Source organism: Cydia splendana, chromosome 9 (assembly GCF_910591565.1).
Source record: "Cydia splendana chromosome 9, ilCydSple1.2, whole genome shotgun sequence".
In the NCBI taxonomy this organism is placed as follows: domain Eukaryota; kingdom Metazoa; phylum Arthropoda; class Insecta; order Lepidoptera; family Tortricidae; genus Cydia; species Cydia splendana.
This window is the reverse complement of record NC_085968.1, coordinates 9673478-9691714: the sequence shown is the minus strand read 5'-3', so window position 1 is coordinate 9691714 and position 18237 is coordinate 9673478. Positions and strand designations below refer to the sequence as shown.

The 18237-nt window shown below is 37.5% G+C and overlaps 1 protein-coding gene across 1 annotated transcript in view; it reads left to right on the top strand.

Moving 5' to 3' along the window:
• The window catches only part of LOC134793560 (uncharacterized), a 96293-nt gene extending 81925 nt beyond the window's left edge, over positions 1–14368 (top strand). The window contains exons 34-43 of the mRNA XM_063765170.1: positions 11–276; positions 2361–2497; positions 3627–3710; positions 5818–6008; positions 6710–6919; positions 7799–7924; positions 8479–8567; positions 11154–11324; positions 11637–11723; positions 12964–14368. Coding sequence (XP_063621240.1) covers positions 11–276; positions 2361–2497; positions 3627–3710; positions 5818–6008; positions 6710–6919; positions 7799–7924; positions 8479–8567; positions 11154–11324; positions 11637–11723; positions 12964–13094 — 1492 coding nt within the window. The 3' untranslated portion in view covers positions 13095–14368. The remainder of the gene's footprint in view (positions 1–10; positions 277–2360; positions 2498–3626; positions 3711–5817; positions 6009–6709; positions 6920–7798; positions 7925–8478; positions 8568–11153; positions 11325–11636; positions 11724–12963) is intronic.
• Positions 14369–18237: the final 3869 nt, after the last annotated feature.

Below are 18237 nucleotides of genomic sequence, written 5' to 3'. Positions count from 1 at the left end.
TCTTCTACAGGGGCTTCATAAAATACCCACGCGAGACTTCCATCTACCGGCCCGCGGAGAAGCGCCTCCGCGACTGGGACGAGATCTACAACTTCAACCACGTGCGCCGCGGCCTCCGCGTGCAGGCCGCGCGCTGCATGGAGTGCGGCGTGCCCTTCTGCCAGTCCGGCCACGGCTGCCCGCTGGGGAATATTATACCCAAGTGGAATGAACTCGTGTTCAATGGAGACTGGAAACAGGCGCTGAAACAGCTCATGCAGACCAACAACTTCCCCGGTAAGTTGATTAATAATTAATAATGACCTTTAAGGTCTTCGCACACTATATCAACTCCACGCCACTTCGGCAGCACCTCTACTCACACTCTTGATGAGTAGTCAACTAGTTGATCCACCCAATGGTCACTAGTGGGCAATGCGTTGTCAACGAGTGGACAACGCGGTGTCAACGAATTAGGCCGCCAAATGGTTACCCGTCACGCGTCAGTCGCAAACGCATAGTCGTTGCGGGGACGACGTGTGGTCAATGCGTGGCAAACGTGTCGGAGTTGACCTTTAGTGTACGACGCGTAGACCACACGTCGTACACTACTTTAATATATTTTTTGAAATTAAACCTAGAAATTCTGACATAGGGCTTAAATTTCAATATTTGGCATAGAATCGAGTCGCCGTTGAGTTGTTGTAATGTGCGAAGACCTTGACCGATATGATGTGTGTGTGTGAGGCATGAACTACCTACTTCAAAGTATGCCACCTTTATCTTATAAGTTGCCCGCTGGACTATACGAGAACCGAGTGGAACTTTGTTAACCCTTACAGCTACAGCCTAGACTTCTTGCAAAGACAAAGAGACTCATTCAGCGTGTTCAAAATGCCTGTGCTCGCTTCTGTTTCAATATTCCGTTGAGAGCTCACGTGACACCATTTCTGAACAGCCATAAGATCCTCAAGATGCAACACCGTCGTAAACTTCATTTGGCTTGTCTGCTCTTTGGTGTGCTTAAATATGGTACTCCGCCTTATCTCTTCAATAAGCTTTCTTGTATTAAGCTCCGCGAACGCCGTAACTGTGGAATTCAATTGTTAATGCCACGCCATGCCACAGCAGCGTTTCGGGGAAGTTTTCGCTATGCCGCGTCGAAAGTCTGGAACAATATACCTCCGCCTTTGAGAAACCTGCAAAGTATTCATAGCTTTAAGTCAAAGATTAAACTGTATTTACTTAATCACCAACGTAGCCAAGAAGCCTACAGACTTGATACCAGCTGCCTGTAGTTTGTAATTTTACTTATGCTTACCTCAAGTGTTTTGTTCCTTTGGCCTGACAAGGGTTCATCATTCCTTTACGCCATACTTAGTAGAGTGCTGTTATGTTAGTATTTCGTACATTTTCGTAAATTCGTCATCCTACAATGCTGTTTTGCTAATAAGCTAATCTTACAAGATTTTTTAACGTAGATTTCATGAACGCTCGATATTGGTTTGGTCTGACATTGCTTTTTAGTTAGTGTAGCCACCGTTGGCGCTAGTAGTATATACAGCTGTAATGCTCAGCCAAGATATGGTCGGACCGGATCGATACAGCGATTTAGAGCACGATGCTTGTTTTTGTATTAATTAATCTTAATTGTAAATAGTCGTTATGTTGTATCTTCTTGCTGTGTAACTTTTTTCTTATTTAACTAACTGTTTACTGTATGTTATTTCTGTCTTTTTTCTTCTTGTCTGTTACCTTCCGTGATTCTTCTCACTTGATGGTCTCATCGGAAGATCAGCGCTGGAAGCCACCAGCAACATGCTGAGATGGGGCCATTTCGTGGCACTTTAATCTTATTTTGTATTTCTTTTATACTATGTACTGTTCCGATTGTTTGTGCTTACGAATAAATCTATTCTATTCTCTATTCTATTCTATTCTACAGAAAGCTCCCTCTGCAAAAAATACCCTTCTGATTCTACTACTTACGCGAATAGGTATAAATTGTTATGATAGTGGATTCAAATAATTATCTGTGAAGTAGCTTAGTTTTAGGTCAGATTTAGGGACACATTCACTAACTACACGTCTACTACTTATCTCTAGCAGTTGGCAAAGAAGTTGCGCGTGATTATTTAGTAGAAGGTAGCCGAGTTTTGGTAATAAGTCGTCATATGGTCCGTAGCTGACAAAATCCACCATGCAAAATTATCCTATTTTTAGTTTGAACCTTATTGTATAGCCTTAACCTTGTTGTTAACCTTGGCGGATTTTGTTTTTTCGAGAAAGCAATGAATTTATTTGCTTTATGAAAGGTTCTTTCGGAGTGTACTTTGTACTGTTCATTACGAGGATAAATTATTTGATGTATTTTTTCACAGAGTTCACCGGTCGCGTATGCCCCGCGCCTTGCGAGGGAGCCTGCGTGCTGGGTATTTCAGAACCGCCGGTCACCATCAAGAACATCGAGTGCGCCATCATCGACAACGCCTTTGAAAACGGATGGATCGTCCCAGAGGTACACATACGATACGTCTAATATCTTTAAACGAGCAATTCTTGTTTATTTATACAGGGTGGAAAGATAAATCGGGCCCTGGAGGAAAACTACCTTAAATCCGTAAGCTGGCTCATTTTACTTAAAGGCTTCATTCCTTTATTTTTAAAAAGAAACAAAACTGCATTCAATGTATTTTTCTTTTTTTCTTCAATTTGGCTTGTCTAAAAAATTCTTAAGTACTAAATATTAGATTTTATGGCTATTTTGTACGACAGACGAGTGTAAGACCTAATGTTTCTTGGAGAAATGTTATCATTAACATTAACTGTATCGACTAGTAGAATAAAATTGCGAGTTTTTATTTTTTGGAATTTTTAGTCGGTTCGAGTCCCGGGCGAGGCAAGCGAGTTTTAGAAAATCCTTGAATGCAGTTTTGTTTCTTTTTAAAAATAAAGGAATGTCTCCTTTAAGTAAAATGAGCCAGCTTAAGGATTTAAGGTAGTTTCCCTCCAGGGCCTGGCTTATCTTTCCACCCTGTATATATATATTTCGGGGATCTCGGCAACGGCTCTAAGGATTTCGCTGAAATTTGCTATATGGGGGTTTTCGGGGGCGACAAAACGATCTAGCTAGGTGTTATCTCTGGGAAAACGCGCATTTTTGAGTTTTTATATGTTTTCCGAGCAAAGCTCGGTCTCCCAGATATTTATTATCTATACAATACAAGCCTTATTGAGCTTATTGAGGGATTACGTCGATTTATATAAGATTGTCTCATGATATTTATTTATTAAGTCGTAGACTGCAACTGTTTCTATTAGTTTGAGGTAAACAAAGTCAGTAACGATTACAGGCATCTCAGTGACTAAATGACTATAATCTTTATTTGGGTATTTATTTTAATCTAAATAAGCAAAACTACATGAACGTGACTCAGTAATTCAGCCATATTACACCTAATACACGTTTTTAAGTACAGTATCTTAAAATACGTAAAAGAAAAAAACCTTAGGCGTAGACTAATTTCGTTGATATTTTAACTATAAATAAATATGAGTAGACGCGTTAATGATGTTACATACGTGTATCGAAATAAATGTACGTACTTGTTAGGTTATTAATTAGGTTATTATTTGTTTTCTTACAGATCCCAGAACACCGCAATGGAAAGACAGCTGCAGTGGTCGGATCCGGTCCCGCCGGCCTAGCCTGTGCACATCAACTTAACAAGGTATAGTTGGTCAATCCAATTTGTCAGTCAGTAAGAACCAGGAAAACTATACTCATCATTTTCTTTTGGGTGCTAGTACTAGTGTAAGGCAAAGATAGTATGATTCTCCCTGTCTATGATTAAAATGAGACAGTCCTTTGACAAACTATATTTAACAATTTCTCTACGGTGGTGTTATTTGGCCTTCGCCATGTTGCAGATTTTCAGTGGTATTTATTTATTTTACTGCCAAGGAGACTGACGACAGACTTTGAAAGTCATCAAATGTCATCGATGTAAATAAGAAGAAAAGATTTCGCAATTATAAATGATTTTACCACAAAACTTTCATAAAAGATTTTTAAACATGCAAGAAAAAATATTCTGAATACAATAACATATATTTACATGAATATAAGGACGAAGGATTGCGTAGGATTCCAATACCTAAACAATGTTTTTAAATTAGTCGACGTTGACCGGTTCCAGGGGTAGGAAACTAGAGCGTTCGGGCATTCTCGGCTCCGTTCGGCTCAGCATTGCTCCGAGCAATTGTTAGGGTTGGCACAACTTGACGTCACATTTCGTGCACAAACACAGATAATTACTTAAATTTAGACAACCCTAATTAGCCGAAAGGGATAGTGCCATACATTAGAAAGGGACAGCATGATTCGTCCCTGAACTGCTGGCAAACTTTTCCTTTGGAAGGAAGTTTCCTTTTTATACGGCAGTACTATTATTACTTATTCTGTGCCGGTACGGTACTAACGTTTTCTTTGATTGTAACCTATGCCCATGCAGCCATACAAATGAAAAATCCAAAATTAGCCACTAAAATTTGAACCTATAGTGCAGGAAATAAAGTTGATTTTGCGTTGTTTGAATACTGCAGAACTAAACAAAGCAAAAGCGACTTTGTTCCAATTGAATATGATTTAAATTTCATCGAACTGAATAAGTACCTACTATGTATAGGTACGAGTAGGACCTTGGGACTTAGGAGGATAATTATAATTAACAGGAATATAAAACTAAAACTAACTACAATTAAAATAACTAAAACTAAAAATACCTATCAAAATTTGGTGCCCTCGGGAGGGTGCCCAACACGCAGGCAGCGTTCCCGCGCTGGATTGCGATTGCTGAAGTAAGCAAATTATCTTATACCTTTAAACGAGCAATTCTTGTATACATATATATATATATCAGGGATGTCGGAAACGGCTCTAACGATTTCGATGAAATTTGCTTCGGTTTTTGGGGGCGAAAAATTGATCTAGCTAGGTCTTATTTCTGGGAAAACACGCATTTTTGAGTTTTTATATGTTTTCCGAGCAAAGCTCGGTCTCCCAGATACTTGCCATTATGTAAGCTAATTGTAGCGACACTATCTCAGGGCCAAATAGAATCTTGTAATGCTAAATATGGATTTTAAATGTTTACTACGACTATTTTTAGTCGTAGTTCAAATGTAGTCATGTTCAATAGTCTTTACCCTTTGCCCTTTGTCTAATTTGTTTTGTACAATGTCTTGATTTTCTATTTTTAATTTTGATACTAGTTTATTTCTACTGAACTAAGCTAAAGCATAGAGAGAAAAAATACATAGAGTGCTCATTCCATACATCAGTTTTACTACCAAAACGACTATTATTTTTGTAGTCGACATCTAGCATCGAGTAGCGAAATTATCAGTACTGCTACTTGACAATAGATGTTGCAACGACCGAAAAGTCTAATGCTCAACAATTTTCAGCTAATTACGGATTAACCGGAACTCTATTTTCAACTCCTTCTGCTTTTAATATTAGTTGTAAATTGTTGTTCAATACAATTTTCGTGAGTTGCGACACTAGAGAATTCTAGTATCAAGTAGCGGTACTGAAAATTCCGCAACGCGATGCTAAATGTCGACTGCGAAAATAATAGTCTTCTTTGTACCAAAACTGATGTATGGAGTGAGCACTCTGTTCTTACTATATTTCTCTTAAGATTTTATTATTGTAGTGGTCTATAATCACATTGAATCGGAGCTTGATAAATAAGCAGTTTTTGTAAGAGATAGGAGCTTGTTTTTTTAAAAAAAATTTTTACTTGTTGATTGTAATACATATATATGAAACAGGCGGGCTACTCGGTGACGGTGTTCGAGCGGAACGACCGTGCCGGAGGCCTGCTTCAGTACGGCATCCCCACAATGAAGCTCAGCAAGGAGGTTGTGCAGCGGCGCGTCCAATTGATGCAGGCTGAAGGCATCGTGTTCAAATGCAACATCGACGTGGGCAAGGACATTAGCGCCACCGACCTGGCTAACGAGTGAGTACATCGATAAGGACGTGTAAAAGCAGAATGGCCGAGTCGGTGGACTCCTGCAGAACATACCCACTATGAAGCTCAGCAAGGAGGTTGTGCAGCGGCGCGTTCAGCTGATGCAGGCTGAAGGCGTCGTTTTCAAATGCAAAATCGATGTGGTCAAGGAGGCTAATGTTAGCGCCACTGACGAGTGAGTACAACTGTTAGGACATGTATTAAAGCAGAATGGCCGAGTCAGAGAACTCATACAGTACATCTCCACGATGAAGTTGCGCAAGGAGGTTGTGCAGCGGCGCGTTGAGCTGCTGTAGGCAGAAAGCAGCGTGTTCAAATGCAACATCGATGTGGGCAAACATTAGTGCCACTGGTCTAACCAACGATTAAGTAAAGTTGTAGTAGAGTGAGTAATGACGGTTTGGTGTAGGATGGCCGAGTAGGATGACTGTTATAGTATCCTTCCCCATGATGTGTCTTAAGAAGTAGTGGTGCAGCACTGCGTAAATCGGGGGCGTTCGACGTGTTTTTTTTTTCTATTTCACAACTATTCATATCTATGATAAAAATCCTCAAGAGCTACATAGTTTGCCGCAAAATATAGAATCTCTGCTTATTACCACCTTTCTATTTTCACCGGAATTAACGAAAAAAAAGTTGTTTATTCGACCTATATTTTCACATCGTTAACCAATTAATCCCACTCCCAGATATGACGCCCTGGTGCTCTGCATGGGCGCGACATGGCCACGCGACCTGCCGCTCAAGGGCCGGCAGCTCAACGGCATCCACTACGCCATGGAGTTCCTCGAGTCGTGGCAGAAGAAGCAGATGGGCCCGACGCTGCACCACGGGAAGGAGCTGCCAGAACTCAACGCCAAGGACAAGAATGTGCTTGTTATCGGAGGAGGCGATACCGGGTGAGTTTCACTGCGACGTATGATCAACAGCGACAAGCGCTGGCTGGACGTCGTGATAGCGGACATGGAAGAGAACAATCTCACACCTGAGGATGCCGAAGACCGGGCAAAGTGGAGAAGACTGAGCAGGAAAGCAGACCCTGGCGCTAGGCCGGGAAAACTCTAGGTTGAAGAAGAAAAAGTGATCAACTTATTCCAAGTAGGATCTACTTGGAATAAGTTTATTGACAAAAATTTCATTTTTGATACGAGCTTTTATCGCTGACTGTGTTTTTTTTCAACTGGCAACTAATACTCATTGAGACAATTCTAGCAACCTAATTGTCACCCAACTTTCATGTTGTAAAGTTCAAACTCATTCAAAAACTGGAAAATGGGTATAATTTAGCTTGACCGGCACATACATACATACATACTTAGCAAAAATAAAAGCTTGTGAAAACCCCTTGGAAATTTCACAGCCATAGTCTATGTGCACGCAAATACACGTGTGCTAATAGGCACAATGGTTGTCGATTTACGGAAAATGCCCAGTATATGTAACTAACACAGTACACACAATCCTCACCTTGATTTGAATAGAATACACGTTTATGTATCGTCGTCGAGATCAAAGGTAACTATGGGTTCAGCATTGTGTGTGCTAATGTGCTAAACAAAAGGCAGAATATACATAATATCTATATATTTACTTTTCTCTCGTATAAATTACCGCTTTATTTATTTTAGAATTGAGACTGGTTCAACCAAAATAATTATAACATTTCTTAAACTACTTTACTAAAGTAGTAGGAGGTACCTATTAGATTTCCATTAATTAGGTGTTAAAGTACATTAAAAGTAGGTGTTATTACTAATTATGGTAACTTTGTTATGTAGATGCGACTGCATAGCGACATCGCTCCGCCAAGGCGCCAAGTCGATCACGACGTTCGAAATCCTGCCGCAGCCGAAACCCTCCCGCGGACAAGACAACCCGTGGCCGCAATGGCCGAGGGTCTTCAGGTATTATTACTTAACCTCTTAGACTACGCAAATACAAACAGCAACACTCTTAACTGTCTATCGGTGAACCTTATGCCTACTGTAATAAGGTTTACGAACTGTCAGTTAACAGTGTGGGCGACGGTACACAGACACCGCATTATGTGTAATTGTACTTGTAAAATCCTACGATTTGAGCAGTACGACCGAGTTGTAGTATACACCATTTAATACTATTCAGTTACACCCTCATAGCAATTTGTTGTTGTTATTTTTAATTTACACGAGTACTGGTTGTAATTGGCCTGATGACAAATTTTGAAATCTCTTTTAATATGGTCGGTACACTTATATTGGTTCCGAAAAAGACAATATTTCAGTTATACTCATAAGTTTTAACATAAATAATTTAGCCTTATGCATAACTTTTCTTAATTTTTTTTTAAATCATTATTTATATCGTTTGAACAACGGGAAAAATAAAAATACTTTTATAAACCTTTCCATAATATTATTAAAAAATATTTAAAATGTTGAAATATTTGAGCATTTCAACACGTTTAATATTTTCGCAGGGTGGACTACGGGCACGAGGAAGTCAAAGTGAAGTTCGGAAACGACCCGAGAAAGTTCTCTACGCTAACCAAAGAATTCCTGGATGACGGTAAGTTTATACAATAGGGTATTTGACTGTATTTAAAATAAATTATTAAAAATTATTTTACACCACGCATGAAATAACGCACCAGAAGATTAATAGAAAAACGTGGACAGCAGTTAATTTTAGACACAGTTTCTATTTTTAAACCCGTATAAAACTATAAAGAGTAGGTAATTTCATTGTGACGTCACATGCTAGTGTTTCATATAAATTCCATAGTAGCAAAATCGTTTTGACAGTTCGAAAAAGAAAGTAGTAGTGAAATACCCTATAGTTGTCAAACAGGGTGAAATCAGACGGTTCATTTCATGTTACTTTTCGTGTCTCATTTTTCATCTTTCACTCAAAGTGAGTAAAGTGACACATCTGAACAGAAAGTCAACCAAATATGTCACAGAGACCATCATTTGACGCGAGTATACATATTACGTCTGTCAGCAGAACCTTTTTGTTTGTATCCTGAATCTTGAGAGTGATTTTTGTAAAATAGTGAATAGAATCAGGCGTTACTTTGCGGATATCCATATTAATTAAAACCAAAAATATTACTTTGCTAATCCGCGAAAAGATAACGCGCTAGTCAATCAGTACTAACCCGTTATACTTACTTGCGTATTTTTTACATGCAATTAATGTTCCCACCCTCCCACCGTAAGAATAAATACGCAAATAAATATAACAAACCCCCACCAAAAGAACAATCAATACTCGACACGTGTTTCGCCTCTCTACGAGGCATCTTCAGGAGATGTTAACGGCACGCACGTTATCTTTTCGCGGATTAGCAAAGTAATATTTTTGGTTTTAAGTGATTTTCGCGGCGCACACTTGAACTTGACTTGACATAACCTTGCCCAAACCTTCTTGACTTCATACGCCATTGTCTACTTACCTTCAACGTCAACACGCTTACGGAAAACCCAAAAATTGTAATAAAACTTGTACCTGTGTTATTTCATTTCTAATTTATTTATCGACTACTAAACTTATACCTACAACGAAATTTTACTTTGGCACGTCACCGCTTCTTCGACTATTTCTCTCCGGATATAAATATTTTGAAAAAATATTTTGGCACAATTTAATGTAATATTAACCAATATCAATACCCTACATTCGGTATAATAATATACTCCGCCTGGTACTCTATTCCGAGATTCGCGTATGACCTAACTGACACGGGCCTACGTCATCATGCTGTTTACAGGTTCTCAAACTTTAAAATGTGGGAGAATTTTAACCAACGGTGAAAATTATTTTAACGGCATTAATTTTAAGTTATTCATGTAGAAACATAGTAAAATAAAACAAATCTAATGTATTAAATTAAACTTTATTTATCTATACAAGACAAACGTTTAAAAAACTAATTCACAGTTACACAATTATTACCAAGCTTACGACGTGAAAAGTTTGGAAAACACTGCGACTGCTGACACTGAGCGAGAAGGAAATAACAATTAACATGCGTTCGACAAGGATGACGGTCAGGGCATGAAGTTATCTAGATCCGAATTGTCAAATGTGACAGCGCTATCCTGTGTTGCCAGTAATGTAAACAGAATTACCCGAACGTCTAAAATTTCTTTCGTGAATCGGAAGATATTGCTAACGAATAATTAAAAATGACGTGTTATTGTAAAATTTAAGATAAAATACATTATAAATGAAAATTATAAAATTATAAAGAAATATTTTAACTTATTAACTATAGCTATAATGTACCCATCAAAGATATATTGATTGAATAAGATGTGTAATATCTAAGACAATTTCGTGCTTCGAATTTGACAGGTAAACGAGATGGCGCTGTACAGCTCCATATATTTTGCGGTAACTCTGATTGTCAAAAGTTGACGTTTGACAATTCAGTGACCGCAAAATATATGGCGCAGTACAGCGCCATCTGTTTTGGATGTCAAACTAAGGGGCACGTTTTTTTCTTAGACTTTACTTCTCTATTACAGTCAATTCTCTTTGGTACCCATGTAACATGTTATGTTGAAATAAAATGGCAATGTTATTGTGACGTAGGCCCGTGTCACTCTGGGAATAGAAGACCATGGTCAATAACATTACTTGCATGTATGATTGATTAGGTGTTCGATATGTATTCAAGAAAAAAAATATTAATAGAAAACTGTTTTTTTTGAACTTCTAGTTACTATGTTGTGTTATGTAATGTTATGTTTTGACAACCGGTCTGGCCTAGTGGGTAGTGACCCTGCCTGTGAAGCCGATGGTCCTGGGTTCGAATCCCGATAAGGGCATTTATTTGTGTGATGACACAAATATATTTTTTCCTGAGTCATGGTTGTTTTCTGTGTAGGTATATAAGTATTTATATATTATATATATCGTTGTCTAAGTACCCAAAACACAAGCATTCGTGAGCTTACCGTGGGACTTAGTCAATTCGTGTAAAAATGTCCTATAATATTTATTTATTTTAGCTTTTTCATGCTTAGCTTCTTTATTTTAGTACGAGCATTTGCTGCGTTTAGTTTATGGTCTGTGATGTAACCGGGAAAACGCAAAAATGAAAAGATCTAATTACCTATAGTACAAACTTTCTTCTTACCATACCAGGTTACGGCAACGTGGCTGGTGTGTCAGCCGTAGAAGTGGAGTGGACGCGCGCCGCGGGCGGCCGCTGGGAGATGAAGGAGGTCCCAGGAACAGAGAAGGTGTACAAGGCGGAGCTGGTGCTGCTGGCCATGGGCTTCCTCGGCCCCGAGAGATACGTGGCACATCAACTTGGTAAGTTTCCCTAAGCACTGTCTTCGGGATGTTTACTTAGGGTCGGTTGCACCAAACAGTTTGTGATCGTTAAACCGTTCGCTAAATTTTACTGTATGGCAAATTTCATAGTTCACTGCTGATTGGCGTTAGTCAGTCCGCTAATTGTGGTTGGTGCAACTGGCCCATACTGTTGTGGCTCATCGTATCGAAGCGGGCATCAGATACTAGTTGGCACCAGTGCGATAATTAACTGATCATACACGTTAGTTATCAAGCTGTGAGACGCGATTTGTCGAATGAAGTTGTACGAGCATATTGTCTATATTGCAGACTTACCTTTGGACGCGCGCAGCAACGTGGAAACCGACAAGAAAAACATCTACCACACACCCGTTAACAACGTGTTTGCTGCCGGAGGTAAGTTCAATCGGCATTTGTGTAACGGTTTTTTAATACCACGTCGCTGCGAGCGATCACCGTATCCCATGGACACCTGCAAATCCAGGGGTATTACATGCGTTTGACAGACCCTATAACAACTTGTACACTCCTTTTTAAAGAACTCCATACTGTAGTCCTCCGAGAAAACCTCGTAAAAAGTTAAAAATGAAATTCAGTCAATAATGTCAGACCTGTCTATTGCCGATTTCTATTTGTACACTTTTCGGGATCAAAATAAAAAGTATGGAGTAATAAAAAGTAAATAAAGAATATCAAAAAACTAAAACTACCTACCAGTTTTTATGAGCATTTTTGATTATGTGAAACAACTTAATTATTTTGGTTTCAACAACTTGCGAACATAACAAGTGACAACATCCCTGTTTATTATTACATTAGTAATTGTCGTTGACATGTATTTTTTAACATGTCACTCAATCCCATTGTAATGATTTTAAAGTGATACTGCAATCACCCCAAGGTTATCGTGACGATGGGATTGAGTGATACGATAGGTACGTATTGTATGAAATGCACATTATTGCAAATTACAGGTACCTATATACAATACAAAGTAATACCTACAACATATCCTAAAAATATTGATATAACTAAGTACATGTATTTTAAATTATTTGGTCTATATGTTAACATTACCGTAGACAAGTGTCTATTATATGTTTTCTTGTATTGGACAAGTTCTTAAAAGGACCTTAACTTTAGACTTAGGGGCTGTCGTTAAATTACGTCATCGATTTTTGACCCCCCCAAATCATCCAAAAATCATGCTTCGAATGACCCCGTTTCCTCCTACGGCATGCTACCGTCCACCTGATGTCCAGACGCCCCCCCCCCCTCATTTGAAACGACGTAATTTATGAATAGCCCCTTAGTGACATTGGAACAACTAAAGGACACACGAATATAATATTTCGTATTTCACATAAATTATTTTATTGTAGAGTACGTATATGAAAACCGCGTCATATGAATAATAGACAATTGTTTATAAAACGTATTTCTTAAAACTTAATTATTTATTTAATTCATATTTTGTTATTTTTTTTACCAACCCCTCTTTTAATATCAAATAACAAACAACACAAGGTTACACCCCTGACACACTATCTATATTTTTTATCTTATTTGTTTTATGAACGTACGATAAGGCTTGCCCCAACTGAAATAATTACAATCGTTAATTTTCTCCCACCAGATTGTCGCCGCGGCCAATCTCTAGTGGTGTGGGCTATCTCGGAAGGTCGCCAAGCGGCCCGAGCCGTCGACGTGTTCCTCTCCGGCAAGTCCGTGCTGCCCGGCCCCGGCGGCGTCATCGGAGCCTACTGAACTTCATATTACTAGCCAAGGCTACACCGGCATTTAGATGTTTTAGACCTAATTGCGAAATGTAATTAGCTCATAGTCACCTTACTGAATCAATGGATTTTTAGAATTTTTAGGCTGTTGAATTTGATAGTAGTATGCGTTTACCAAACTTACCCTTTAGTGAGTTTTTAAATCTAGATATCAAATAAAATGTTTTTGCAGTAGACGTGAGGCCAAAATGTACAGCAATTTTACAAGAGATTTAAATGATTTCGAATATTGTATTTTTAATGTTTATGTTAAGCGTTATTTTAAGGACATTCCGTTTGTATCTGATGCTGATAAGAATCGCAACAAGTTAACGTGTATCCTGACCAAATTGTTTGCACTGTGATCTCTGCCCAAGTGTCATAAAGCGTAAAGTTTCGTTGTTTAGATTTGATTGTTTTTAATGTTATTAATGTTATTATAATCGTTTCTATAGGTGTACTTTATAAATTATTGAACGATATGACTTATCGTTATTCACAAATCTCTGTATGAGGTGCCAAGCATTATATTAGTATTTATTTTGATGACGAAATTATTATAATTACGATCGGATGGCATCTGATTATATTTACAATTATTTTAAAATAGGTTAGTCTGTTTGTTTCTGTTTGCGCACAAATGCGCAGTCCGAGTATTGAAACATTTACTGTGATGTAAGTTTTTATAAGAATTATGTTACAGTCAATTTTTATTTGTCGTATGTTCAATAAAGTTCCTAAATGTGAGGAATAAACTGTAATCAAATGTCTCTTCAGTTTGCCGTTTCCGTAAATAAATAATTTTACGTTATTATAGTTCTGACTGTACTCCGACCGAGGCGGTTACAACTGTAATCAAGTCACTTATCCATTTGCCGCTGGAAAGCAATAATGCTGTAACTCGAATAACAATTGTATTGTGGATTACAGCATTATTGCTTTCCAGCGACGATATGATTTTGTTCTTTTTTCCTGTGTATTAAGTGTTGTATTTTGTATTTATCGAAAGCACATTGTAGTATATTCCCTGCCGACTGAAGAGATACTAGTTCATTAAGTTGCGGTATAGTTTAGTAAGTATAATCTTAAAATGTATAGATCTTATCTAGATCTTGCAATTGTATTATTTTACAACCTGTGTCATAACCAGAGCGATATAATCTACAAAAGTATGTGATGTAAAAAGTCGTTTTTGAATTGATTTTTTATGAACGTATTTGTTAATAGTTTATTTTATTTATTATTATTAAACGTATTCGAATTTTAGTTTGTTATTTTTTTCCTCGACTTTTTGCTTAATTTATTTCCTATTTAAAAACAAACAATATTATTATAGTAACTAGTTTTTATTTGCTGAATAAGACGTAGAGTCTGTTCGGAAAGAGAAGAGTCGTGGAATGTATTGGGCCCCATACATTCCAGGACTCTTCTCTTTCCACACAGACTGTATATTATATGTTCTGTGTTCACGTTAGCATTAGGCGGCTATTTATCCCAGTGACGTCACATAAGTACAAAGTTAACGAATAGTTAAGATTTAAATATGTATGTCAATTAAGGAATACCTTACTATACATATTTTATCCTTGCCAACACAAATACCTACATAAATCATCTGAAATAATCAAAAATTTGTAATTACAATTTTGGCCATAGATATATATAAGGTGCTAACAAATTAGTCACGGATATTTTTACAGCTGATAGTACTCGGTTCTCGGAGTGCATTTAAGTATGAAACATCATTGGTTTTGTTATGTTTTTTTGGAGAAAACTAGGAAACAAATTTGCTACGTTAAAACACCCTGTTAATAAGATAATTGAATGAGACCTCTTTAGACATTCTAGTACCCTATCAAACTTGACGTGACGTGACATGACAGACAGTGTTAAACATCTTGACAAGTACATAATAGGGGTGATTATTTAAAAAATTAATAATAATATTTTTTTTGTTCGGTAAATGAAAACAAAAAAATTATATACAAAGGTTCCTTAATTACAGTTAAAAGTTAATTATTTTAATGTAATGTATTATCTCTTAAAATATCCGTGACTAATTTGTTAGCACCTTATATAAGTATGATAAATAGAATATAATACCATAAACCAAATAGGTGGAGGTCCTAAACATTTTCTATTACCTTTATTATCTATGGCTATAGTATCTATGCACATTGTGCTTAGCTTTCGTCCACTTGACGGAGTAGCAACTAATATTTTTTATTCGCTATGCGAAATACATTTTTTTATGTAGATTAGATAGATCCATTGTTTAGACATTAAGGATTGCAATATAAGTTGAAATCTGTGCGGCAAGGTAAGTTTATATTCAAATTTTACGAAGCGGACGAAAACTAGAGCTTGTCGGAAACTAGCACAATGACTATATTCGGAATCTAGTAGCCGGTTTAGACTCGCGGCTAGGCTCGCGGCGCGTCTCGTGGCTCGCCTCGACACACTCGCGTTCGGCTTGTCATTCGGTTATAAAGCTTATGCCGTGCCGTTAGTGTTTAAATTATATTAGCTTTACGAGCCACGAGACGAACCACGAGCCCACCGCTTACACTCGCGGCTCGAATGTAAATCGCTTGTAGCATTTTACGGCATACCTACTCATACCTACGAATTAACGGACTTAACCCTTTATGCAACACACTTGCCCGCATATATTATTTTTGCTGTTTCGATAGAAATGTCACGTAATTTTCGAAGTATTGCTCATGCCTCCTCTTCACGTTGGGCCAACGCCAACGCCAACGCCAACGAGGGACGCAGCCATGCGGTAGAATGAGATAGCAATATCACTTGCTCCCTCTAACGCATAAATGCGTCCCTCGTTGGTGTTGGCGTTGGCCCAACGTGAAGAGGAGCCTTCATATTTGTCCTGTTTATCCTTTAAATAAGTCATAATTTTGGGCTTATCAAGGGACAGGTACAAATATAATGTAGTAGGTACTTAACTACCTGGGGCCTATTTCTCGTACGTTACAAGTCTTGTAATACAAGTGTGTATCTATGGTAACGCTTGTATTTAAATTTTTTTTACAAGTTTCCGTTTCACGTAAATGTATAATTGTTACAAGAGCGGGGATAAAAGAGTTTTCACAAGTGTTGTTGTTTCACAAGTTGACAAACACTAGTAGATATTATATACTAAAATAGTAATTTCGTTTCTCAAAAGCTGTACTTTATACTTGTAGCTTGTGACTTATCACGAAATAATGAGGAGTCTCTATAAACTGCTAATATGCGTTTTTGGTAAAAATCGATTAATAAATAAATGAAGATATTGCATTTTTAAGATCTCGAACGTGTAAGTTTTGAATGCACTTCGTTAAAATCAGTAATATTATTTAAATTTAGCTTTTATTCTCCAAAAAAAAAACAGTAAACTCATTCCTATGAAATTATTATAATTGGGAAAGAACCAGTAAATGACCAATAACATAATAATTTTGTAACGAATTAACCCGTATTATAAATAAAACTGACCCACCCTGAAGCTTGTAAACATTCATAGAGTGACTGACGAAACTGAGTTTGATTTTACACTTGTAATTGATAATTTTGAGAAACGCTTTTCATTACTACTTGTATTATTATACGCTGGTATATTCCGAAAACACAAGTCAGCCATTTTATTTTCCTCTTATTAAGATTATGATGCATAACAGTGACATTGACATTAAGATAACATTTATAATGGCCATTGCATTTCCTTTTTGCATAGTAAACAAACCTATTTTCTAACTTTAGACAGCCGCCTTGTAGCACTTGTAGTAATCATTCCTACGAGAAACAGAATTAAAACACACTTGTACAATGAAATTTTAAATGTAAGCTTGTAGACTTGTGAACTTGTAACGTACGAGAAATAGGCCCCTGCTTGCAGCATTTATAACAAGTTGATAACATATCTGTTTCTTGGCGCGAAAGTTTAGAAAGTAAAGGAAAAAAAGCAATATCTTTGGTAGATTTAACATACCTAACTGAAAATCTTAAGAAAATCGGAAACGGCCAGTTGGACGGATTATGTCCATATTACACACTTCACATAACGAGTAGTTATAACGACACTTAAGCTGGGTTTCCACTTCCATTAACAGCATGTAAGTGTTTCCATCAACAATATATGCAGGTTACTGAAGAGATTTAAGGAGAATTGTAAACCTAGCTTTAACTAAATACCACATAGATGAAGGCTAGTAAAGTTGATGAGTCGGCAAAAATTCTGAGGACACGAGCGTGATTTATCATAGTCTGTAAAAAACGAAAATATCAACTAGACTACTTAAGTTATTGCCTATATTTAAAAAAAAGTAATGTTGAAAAAATATATCTAGACATGTAGTTAATTGTTTCCTTCTTTGATCGCCGCGTCTATCTATTTTAAGGGTATCAATATTTCACAGAATAAACTACAATGTAGAGAAGATGGGATTCTGAGTTGAGCAACATACAACGTGTATTTTTAATACAAAGCGTTTCAGCTACCCGTTCGTTTCAAGTTGGCCGTTACCTCCCGGCCCGCTTCCCCGCATCATCTCCCACTGATCTGACGCCTTATCCCATAGAAGGTAGGATTGTCTAAAAGTGGTATACGCGTGCCTCCGTGAGGGACAAAACATACGCAAATGCGACACTGTGATTGGTCGCATTCATTTGTTGCCCACCATTCTCCACACTAATAAAAAGGTGGGGAACAAACAAAAAGTGAGACTGTGACAAGGACAAGCAATAATACCGCCTACTCTGCTAGTCCTGCTGAAAGTTCCATAAGTGCATCTCGTTCGCTCGTTTGGCCCTTCCCCCGTTTCATCTCTATATTATTGTACCTCTATGCCTTATCCACTCGGCTACCACAGGTTTACAACTACTTTTATTATTTATAATACAATCACCAAAAATATTAAATAAAGTGAGCATTAAAAAAGAACGTAACGAAATTATTTTTTTACGGAATAGCTTGCAGAAACTGCAACGCGAACCACGAAAGTGGCGAAATGATAATTGACACTTCTTCGCGGATTGTTCATGTAATAGTTATTTGTACAACAAGAGATCAAAGTTTGATATTTCTTCGAGTGCTTATTTTGAGTCCCGTGCAAGCGAAAGATTCTATAATAGATTCA